A 10780-nucleotide genomic window follows, 5' to 3' on the forward strand; every position below is an offset into this window, starting at 1 on the left:
TGTAAATTGAATCGTTGCGTTTAATAAGTGTTTTTTTTTTCGACGTGTAGCGGGGGAATAATTTGTAGTCTGAAGTATAGAGGATAATTTGACACCTTATTCCATCTACAAAGGAATGCTCCCGCGTAGCAATCAAAGATGCGATACTAACGAAAGGGACCGCCATCTTGGTGGATAGTCGCGCGATGCCAATCCAATCGCGTCGTGTTAAATTGCGACTGTTTTTCTCTCCGCACATTCTGTTTGAAGATCAAATTATGATGTTTCGCACAGACAATCGGTAAGTGATCCTCAATTCTGTATTTAGTGTTTACGGGCCCGTATCCTTCGCCGTGTCGGATGGCCCAATTGGCGGGGAGACTTCCACAATTAAGTCTTTTTCTTTCGTTCGTAGGTGCTGCCAAGTAAAATCTGGAATCAGATGTGTTCGTAAAAGCATTTATTTTCTTTGTTTTTCTTCCATTCTTGGTATGATCCTCTACTACTTCCTGGTCGAACGTGGTGTAGTTTACAGGAACTTCGATAATTCCGAGTATATCTCTCTAATTTGGAAATGGAATTCCTCCCAAAGTCCCAAAAACAAACCGACGCAACCTTTACACACGCAAGAACACGCGAATTACCTAGTTGTGTACGACTACATAGCGGCAGATAAATTTTACCTGGGAAATTCTAGCGTAACCTTGACAACGCAAGGCACCTACGAATTTCTGCACCACGTCGAGCAGTTGTGCCTCCGTTGGAAGGCACCCGTTTCGATAGCCGTTTACGCACCCGGCGGGGATTTCTATCCGGTGGTGCAGAGAATTCTGTATCTACGTCGGTGTCGACACCCCTGCTCGAAGGCCAACGTCACTTGGCATCTTATCGTCGATAAGGCGCACGCGCCTAACCGAGAGAATACAATAAAAGCGCGAGAGATGCCGGTGAATTGTCAAAATGACACCTCCAACTTTACCAATTTTCGAAAAATGCACAAATTGTCTTACCCCATCAACTTGGCTCGTAACGTAGCCCGAAAGATGGCTCGGACCCATTACGTTTTGGCCTCGGACATTGAATTGTACCCGTCTCTAGACTTGGTTCCGCGGTTTCTGGACATGGTCCTCAAACAAAATGTCTCCTGGCGACGTGTCTACGTCTTACCGGTCTTCGAGGTGGAGAAGAACAGTAAAGTTCCCGATACGAAGAAGGAATTATTAAAGATGATGTCCAACAATAAGGCTGTTTTCTTTCACAAACTCGTGTGTGATGAGTGTCATAAATTTCCGGATAGAGATGGCTGGCTGAAGACTACACCTCCCGAAAATTCTACGACTATCTTTTCTACTGTTAAGCACGCGCCACCGTGGGAACCATTTTACATAGGAACCAACAACGAGCCGATTTTTCACGAGAATTTCACCTGGGAAGGGAAGATGAACAAGTTTCCTCAGGTAAGTTATTTAAGAGGTCCTCCTCCTTTATCCCTCTTTGAATCCTTACTTTGGACTCGTAGGTTCTGGAGATGTGTTTCATGGACTACGACTTCTGCATCTTAGATAATGCCTTTTTGGTCCATTCTCCGGGGATAAAGCGCATAGACGGGTGCGTCGGAACGTCACAGAGCTCCTTACGCAGTCAAAAATACGAAGTTGTATCGGCAATTACGTCTCGACCTGACCCGGAAGTACCGCCCCAGATTTAACTGTGTGAAATAAACTTCCGGTTCGAGCGCACAATTTGAATTCGAGAACACCCGGTAGTCTGGTATCCTTTTTAATTCTTATGTTTAAAGAATTATAATGACATTCGTTGCGGAGATTCCCCTAAATTCATTCTCTTCGCGCCACTTACAGTACATACGTATTGGGATTAAAGGCTCTTTGTTGAAGCCGCACACGTCAGGATTTGTCGTTACTTACAACCGTAATAAATACGTTTGTGTGGTGCAGTTGGATACTACTACTATTGAATAATAAGATTACCCTACATAACAGTATTTATTAGATAAAATATAAAAATCCTGGCCTCTACAGATTATTTAAGGTGTCAAAGTCCTTTCTCTAGTCTACAAATATATTCGGTGAATCAACGTCACGGGAAACGAAATATTGCAGTATCGACGCGACGCATAAACACGCATTATAGACATGGCGTACATTTTACTTCTTTGTTAAACGTAGCAATAATAAATTAGCGAATCTATAAAATAACAATTTGTATTTTTAAAATTAGCAATATCCTGGTAATAATTTTTAAGCAAGACGATATTAAATTAAATTCGATACCCTACTTCTGTTTTATTTTTCTAATTACAAATGTGGCTTTTAAAATATTTTAAAGTCTCTTTCGATACTTGACGTTGAAACACAATATTCACGCCATGTTGGTTTGTAACACTTCGCGACGCTTATGGGAATACGTAATATGACATACTCTACGACGCGTATAATAGTATTATTTCGTCACACAGAATAAGGTAATCGAGTGATTCTTGCGTTAAAGAGTTAATCTGAATTTGATGTAACGTTACCTTTGAATAAAAGAAGAAAGGATTTAGGCCATTTCTAAACGAAAATGTCGTTAACTTTTAGTGACGTCTCTCGTTTACTATTGTTTACAAATACAAAAAAAGTCTATTTCATTACTCGAAACTATAATTATACGCCACGATAATCCACGCGTGTACGACGCTTAACGAGTTTTAAAATCGTGACCAGGAAAATGAAGCGGAACGGAAATTCATTTAGAGATGCGATTGACACAAAGTTTTATTTTTTTAAAAAAGTAATTTAAAAAGTTTTGAGGGATGAAGAACCTCTTCCTAACTCGTAAAACGAATATAGAACAATTTTATGGACTTGCGTTACGATGCGATCGTACTGTACGTTTCTACACGTTATGGGTTGAAACTGAAGATAAATACGTACGTATTTGTTAAAAGCAATTTTATACCAGATATCGAGTGTAGCACACTACTGTATTGGTTGTTTGATATACAACTGGGTGTGTTTTAGTCACTTCTTTCTCGAGGACATTTTAGAAATTCATTTATTTTAGACGCGATAGTGATGACTAGCCATAAATATGAAATTATTTTACTGTATTATTCGAACGAATTAATCATTACTTACCATTTAAAAAATTTACGTCATCGCAACCATCTCTCTGTCTATGAATTGTCTACGTCGTAGGTATTTGCATTTAATTAAACTCGAAATAAAATACCATTTTACACAATTATCGCTAATTTATCGTATTTTTATACAGGAATATTTATTATTTTAGACAGTGAAATACATTAAACGATACAACCGGAATCCTTTTGGGCTATAATATGGATAGTTAATTAAGAAAATGATTAATTTGGTCTGAAGGTAGACGATTAAGCCGCCATCTCGTGTTAAATTTAATAATTAAAAATAAATAAATTTAAAAAATTGGAAATATTATGTTTTCTAAATTAATTGGTCCGGAAGCGAAGATCGGACTGAGTTCATCTACACGGTGAGCGGGAGTTACGGGTTCTGTCTCGTTCCACGACGATCTTTCCTTTCGGATTTATTATATTCTATACTAGATTTTTTTCTAATGATTGAATGGCGGCCTAATCGCTTTGTCTCTTGTCAAAATTAATTAGTATCTTAATAATTTATTAGCCATTTTATAGCCCAATAAGATTCCAATTGTATTGTTTGATGTATTTCACCATCTAAAATAATAAATATTTGTTTATTAAAATAAGTAGTAGTAGTAGTAGCGATAATTGTATAAAGTATTGGACTTATTGGACCATAACATAGGCCGATAAGATTCCGGTCATATTTGATTATTAATAAAATATCTGAATCATATAGTACACGATAATTTAAGGACTTGTCATACAGGAATGCGCGTCATTTAGATGGAAAAATCAAATCTATGGATAGTCATTCTGCCATGTGCATTTTGGATTTAGACCTCTCTTCAGTTGCAGACTATACGAAAAGTGGATGCTGGTTCTGAGTGAAATCGAAAGAAAAATTAAAAAAAAAATGTTTAAACTGATGTAAAAGATAGTATAATAGTAAGTGTAAGCATAAAATTGAGCCGTAAAACTGAATTAGGTCTATGGGGAAATTTCCTCGAACTTTGACCAATCGACCCGAAAGTTTGGCCGGCACCACCCTGATAACCATTAACCAGAAAGGCTTAAGTTTAAATCTGAGCTTTCTACCTCCAGTAGTATTTTTTTTCTACGAGTGTCTGCAGTGTAGGATGAAGAAAAAGAAAAAACAGTTTTTTAAAGAATTTTTCCACTTTTTCGATTGCTTATATTTCAGCACCCGCATTACAGAAAATCTTGAAATTGTGCGCACTACCTAAGAAAACAATTTTCTTTCGAACGAGATATTCGGGATTACTATAGGTGTTGGGGGAAGAAATCGACCCTCGAAAATCGGCAACTCCGATTCCTGTATATATAGAGTTTGTGACTTTTTTACTTGGCGGAGAGTCACTGCCATCATTCCCGCTTCGCAGGCGACGATATTTTCCGGCACAACAAAGTTGGAATGCAGAAACACAGGTGAATTGTAACACAGTGTTATCTAATACTACTTTGTCTAGTAGATGTATGTAAATTATATGTTCTCGCCGTAATTAAACTGGTTTAAATATAACGAAACGTTAATTATAAAAACTTAGAAATACAATAGAGCATCGATTATCCGAATACCGATCAAACGAAACATCTGTTAACCGAAAGTGTTCCAGTCCGCAAATTCAAATTTCCTGCCAGCGCTGTGGCGCTGCAATATTTGGCTATGTCTTGGGATACTCCAATATTATTTTTATTAGTGTGCGTGTTTTAGCTGGCAACAGTGAGAAGATACTTAAGGACGCGCCAGCATTGGAACCAGGCTTTTTTCCCATCGTCAGTGGCGAGTTTTGTTTGTTTTGTGTGTGTGGTGTTTTTTTGAGGACTGTGTGTCGGGACGTGTGCTGAATCGAACGGTTTTGATACTAGATTAACTTCCGAAATATAATTTTGTTTTTTGTTTTTTATATTTTTCAATATATTTATTCTGTTTATGCAAAATAAAGAAATAATTTGTAACGATACAATAGCCTCGATTATTTTAAAAATATCGTTAGGCTGAACATCGACGAAAATTCAACGCGAAGCGACACGCAACGGAGAGAAATTTCAACGTGGGATAGGTTAATATATTTTTCGTACATGATCAGTTATCCGGACCTCTTGGCCCGCCTTCGAACCGATACAGCCCCGTTAAACGGGTTTCTCTTTTCCAGAGGTTTTTTGTTTCTCCCGACTGCCCGAACTGTGGCGCTCCGGAAACATCCCGCCATTTTTGGATTACTTGTACAAAATATAAGGAGGACCGTCAAGACCTCGGCCGCACTTTATCAATAGATTTAACAGTAGTCCGAACCCTCCTATTCACTGGGCTCACGTCGACCTTCCTCCTCGTCAGCACGCGGAAGCTTTAGAACGTTTTATATATCGTTCGAACCGCTTCGTATAATCGTTAAGCGGTGTACATCGAAGAAAAGGCCAACAGGCTAAAATCTCCATATAAACTGGAACAAAGAGGAAGAAGAAGTAGTTATCCGGACAACCCCAGGGCTGAATTGTTTCGGATAATCGATGCTCTACTGTACGAAGTTTTCATTCGATGTTTGATGGAAACTTTATCAGACATTTATAATTATTATTTTATTTTTGTTTTTTCAATCGTTATCTCCCGTGGGCACTAAGATGGTCTTTTTTAAAGCTAGTCCATTACGGTTCGGCTAAATTCGCCACGCGGTGGCCTAGTAACGAGGGACAACTTACGGAAAAATTCCTGGGGTTTTTCGTCCGACGCGGATACGATTCCGGGTTCCTCGGAGCGGTAGATGCCACCTTAACCATCGGACAACCAACGGCCGAAGAAGTGGGCCAACTCTATCGGACAATCGATGGACTCGGCTTACTCGTTCAAAAGTTTCGTAACGATTCGTCGATTCCCTGCGCCACCGTTCTATTTTTTCCCGACCGCCACAGGCGCGTATTGGGAATAAGGAAGCGAAGTCTATCGGCTCTCGCTCATAGGCTTCGCTTCCTTATTACCAATACGGACTATGCCTAACAAAATTTAGTGACGATTTAACGATTTTCGAGCCGCCATTTCTATTGTTTTTGTTTGTGACGGAAAAAGTATCCCGACAATTTAAAGCTAAGTATTTTATACGCGCATATAAAGAGTAGATAGCTATAAAATGGTATAAAGTATTTTTTCTAATTCTGTAGTTCCGGAAACTGCCGGCGAGGTCGCGACGCGTACGAGTCTGGTATTTAATTTCTCGGATATCCAGAAACTACGAATCTGTTCGCGTTAAATTTATTTTAAAATGGAAATTTATAAGCGAAATATATTATCGAGCGTTGTCATAATTGATGTGTACAGGAATACAACGCTCGAGAGATTTAATTTATTTTCTGCTTTAATTACGAAAGAAAAGTAGTTGCTCGGTAATGAATTACACGTAACTTCAATTTATGTTCAGACGTGGAGATTGAAGAATTTGCCGCTATTTGAACAACCCCGCGTGCGATTATTGAATTTTCAAGAAGCGTAGCATTTACTTTTGTCCTTAATATATTATTAAGTTTTATAAAATGGTTTTCAATTTCATTACACGGCAAATAATTTAAATTTAATTTTCCGAGAAGACGAACTTTGTCGCCTCTAGTAAAGAAATTCGTAACGTTACGAGCCCTTTGATATTAAATGTACAGTACGTAAGAAGTAATTACAACGCGAAATTTAGTTTGAACGTTTTTCGTCAGGAACACGGGCCGAATTAGGCTGGCATAATGGTACGATGGGCAAAACGGGAAAATAAAGTTAAGTTGACAAAGCCACGTGGGCCGCGACTGTTTTAGGTCTTCGTTACCCACGGAGAGACGCACGCATTCCCGAATATTCTCCGACCAAGTATATATAACGGCTATCGAATGACGCAATTTATGCGGCGCTTTAAACTGCGCGTTAATAATTAAAAATCAAGAATTACGAAGCGATTAATTTTGAGTATTTTAAAGAAATGGATATTTGTCGTCGACAAGAAAATCAATCGTAGCGTCGTTGCCATTTTCGACTACGTACAGCACCCGCGTGAAAGAGCGTTTTCGAGTTCGAAACGTAAACTTACGCTCGATGCGAAACCGGACGTAATGGCGCCGACATTTGAGGAACCGAAAAGTAAAACCAGCGCGACTGTCACGCTAATTAACGTCGTACAAAGTTTTTGTATAATTTCACTCAAAATAAATATTGATTTTGTTTTTGAAATATATTGGATTATTCGGAACGCACCGATGGTCGTTATGCCTGTGGATAAGCTAAAACGACGAGAATATCCGCCATTGTTTTCAATATAGTATTTAATTACCAAACATTGTTTCTTACGACTTTTTTAAAAAAAATCTTTTAACGTTTTTGAAGCAATTTTTAATTTATGGACGTTCGGAGGTACGCAAAATTTTTAATTTCCCCGTAAGGGAATCGCTGCTTTCGAGCTATTCGGCATCCAATACGCCATACGTAGTCCATTGGTTATAATATTTTATTTAATTACCGTGTGTTGTACATCGCGTTATTTTACATTTTAATAAATGCTTGGCTATACGATTCGATAAAAATACACAAGACATATTCTAAACTAGAAATTGTAAATAATATATAGCGAAAAAAGATCAAATATGGCGACTCCTTTCGCGAATGATATATTTTATGCATCTCTTATTTGTTCTTTATATAAGAAATATATATATATATATTCATCGAATACAGAATTGCTGGGACAATGTTCGGTAACCGATCACGCATTATATCTAAATATTCAAATATTATATTTCGTATCAAAAGCATGTTCGAAGTAAATAAAAGCTTATCGCCGATAGATAAAAATGAAATCTCCGAAGCGGGATTCAAAAAGACTACTCTCGTACATTCCGAGGCATGGAAAATACGTTGGAGAAAAATGAAAAACAAGGTGTACGAGTACAACGGTTTGTATGTCAAAAACGTAACGATGTGATAATAACACGCAGAAAGGTTGCGGGTAACAATAAAAGAGTACAGGAAAAGGAAGAATTTATTGACGGTTTTTCGAATAATAATAATATAATGGGTAAAGAGAAAATATCTACCCGTTTCTAAATTATTGAGTAAATCTCGTTCAGTCGCGTGTATAAAAAGCCAACGGGAAAAATGAATTAATAGAAAGGTCGTAGTTCACAGACGAAACCGTACGAGAGGAATCGTCTCCCACTTCGGACATTTTAAGGTAGGTTTTTACATATAGTGTACTTAGAAATTTAGGAAATTTTAAAAGTAAAACATATTTTTATAGAACGCTTTATCGTCTTTTCGGTTAGATTTATTCATTTTTCTTTACCGTATTTGTCTTTGGGCCCTACGAAAGCCTTTTCCCCCGTATTCGTCGAGGATTTGCTCCGGTCCACACGAAATAATGAGGGATGGGGTACGACGCGTTCCGCTTACCTCCGAAGAAAAGTTCTTAACGAGTTGTTTGTTGGGATTCGATTTGAGTCTATCGGTCTACAGTCGACGCCTCAACGGTTTCGGCCGTCTGGTCGGCTAGACGCGTACTGGTAGTATTATTGTGTACCGTTCTTTCTACGGTAATAAAATAAAAACCCGATTATTCGAGCTTCGATTAATCGGGAGTCGGATTAATCCGAGGCAAACCCGAAAGTGAATACACTACTTTTCTTACACTATAATTCGTAAAAAGAAGTCTAAAACGATAACGCGCATTACAATAACCGAAATAATACGTATTTTCATTCTCGTTATACGTATCAAAGTTTCCGCTATAGAAATTTTGAACGAGATTTCGAGCAAGTATTCGGATACATGGTGAGTCATCCTTTGTATCGATTGGGAATGTATTCACCTTTAACACTTAACATTTCGGACGTGGCTGCGTAGTTCTACTTTGAAGTGCCGACGGTTCTCCCGACCTATTTTAATAATTATGAATTTTAAAATTAATTCGCGATTATTGACTTCTTTCGTGCAAGAAACACGCGAAGAATCTGTTTAACGTTAAATGCGTTTGAAATGAAGATAATGACGCGTAACAGTTAAATGCTTCGAAGTACATTAACTGTACTCGAGTGTAATTTCGATATTTTTATTTTGACAATTCGAATACGGTTCTACACCAGGCCGAATTTATACAAAACTAAGCGAGCCACAGCTTAGCCTAGCAAGTTTTACAGATCCAAAATTGGTACACGTACCGTACTCGGTTCCTGTTTTTTTTTCATATTGATGCCGAAAATAATTTAAAAATTTCAAATACAAATCTTTCGGTATTGGATCGATTGTGGGCACAAACTTCGAGCGACGTTACACCTAAATGTTCGCCAATTGCGAAGCGTAGTTACTTCGCAACAATGTCTCAATTAGTGATTATCAATTTACTAAACTAGTTTTACTCGGCACCGATTCTATCGCGCGCAAATTATTGCATCGACGATACTAACGGGATACGAAACTGATACAGAAGATATCGTTATTTTCATCGATTAAAATAACACGAAAAATGAGATTTCTTTACGATGACGGGAGCGCATCGTTTACTCTTAACCTCCTGCAACCTACCCGCAGTATTAATCGGGTGTCGAATTCGGGGTGACTACCCGACTACGAGATGGCTAAACTCCCTCGGTTTAGTCGGTAATGTCCATGCGTATACAGTAGAACGGGTCGAACCGTTTCTGCGTGTTTATTAAAACATTTTCGCGGCAACGATAAGGTGTTGGAGTGTTAAATATGCGCCCGCTTAGGGCACCGGTAGTGGCCGAAAATGTCGATCACAATTTTTTCATTTTGCCTCTTAGCCCCGCCCATGATTTATTTCCGAATAGGAACTGATTCGTAACGTAATTCAGCGTTAAAAAATGAATTTGGAATGACTCTTAATATGTCATTACCCGACGACCTTACAAATTCGTTATATTTTTTGAGAATTCATCAAATTTGTTAAGGATCTCCGGGGAATTTCATATAATTTAGTTCGTTGCTCTTAAAAGTGTGAAATTAATTTTTGTAAATTAAAATTTTGATTTTTGAATCAATTTAGACCAGTTTCTAATGAAAAAATGTCGAATCTTCTAATCGTTTATAGTATCGAAAATGTTAGTTTTGTGTCATAAATCAATGCCTCGATCAATTGCGTGGTAAATCATTCGTAAGTTCATCCCGTATGATCGATCTGGAGAATTAAAAATCGATCATTTTATCAATTATCGAGTTACGGACGAACCTTTTGTGGTCTGTCGCAAGAGTCGTGAAATAGCGCCTTTTTTAAAGTAATTTATCGGTTCGAATTTATTGACGGTTTTTCGAATAATAATAATATAATGGGTAAAGAGTAAATATCTACCCGTTTTAACCAATTAGTGTTTAGACGCGATTGGCTTAGATTTAAAATCTAAAAAGTTTGAGTCTAATCATTTGCCGTACGTAATTTATTAATTTCTGTATAATTTAAACTCTTTTAGTAAGTTTGTCATTTTGTAAACATAAAATCGATTTAATTTTTTATTAAAAAAACGTAGGAAGGGGCTTAAATATTGTACAGAGTTGTAAAAAGTCAGCGTTTTAAAAAGTTTCTCGTCATCTCGCATAACCAAATGCGTGCAGTTTTACACAAACGGCGTCACACTATTTAACGACATTTTTAACGTCGCAAGAAACAGAAACGATTTCAACAG

The 10780-nt window shown here is 37.6% G+C and overlaps 1 protein-coding gene across 1 annotated transcript; it reads left to right on the forward strand.

Moving 5' to 3' along the window:
* Positions 1-128: 128 nt before the first annotated feature.
* LOC136968969 (beta-1,4-glucuronyltransferase 1-like) lies at positions 129-1990 on the forward strand. Its single transcript, XM_067263043.1, has 3 exons — positions 129-280; positions 395-1436; positions 1499-1990. The coding sequence occupies exons 1-3, from the start codon at positions 186-188 to the stop codon at positions 1685-1687; spliced, it is 1326 nt and encodes a 441-aa protein (XP_067119144.1). The 5' UTR covers positions 129-185; the 3' UTR covers positions 1688-1990.
* Positions 1991-10780: the final 8790 nt, after the last annotated feature.

This window comes from Centruroides vittatus, unplaced genomic scaffold (assembly GCF_030686945.1).
Source record: "Centruroides vittatus isolate TY-2023 unplaced genomic scaffold, ASM3068694v2 contig_166, whole genome shotgun sequence".
NCBI lineage: Eukaryota > Metazoa > Arthropoda > Arachnida > Scorpiones > Buthidae > Centruroides > Centruroides vittatus.

Bases quoted from the DNA above. Each gene is read 5' to 3' on its own strand.
- LOC136968969 (XM_067263043.1), top strand. From the start codon at position 186: ATGCCAATCCAATCGCGTCGTGTTAAATTGCGACTGTTTTTCTCTCCG. The intron at 281-394 runs GTAAGTGATCCT...TTTCGTTCGTAG, and splicing joins ATGTTTCGCACAGACAATCG to GTGCTGCCAAGTAAAATCTG. The intron at 1,437-1,498 runs GTAAGTTATTTA...TTGGACTCGTAG, and splicing joins AGATGAACAAGTTTCCTCAG to GTTCTGGAGATGTGTTTCAT.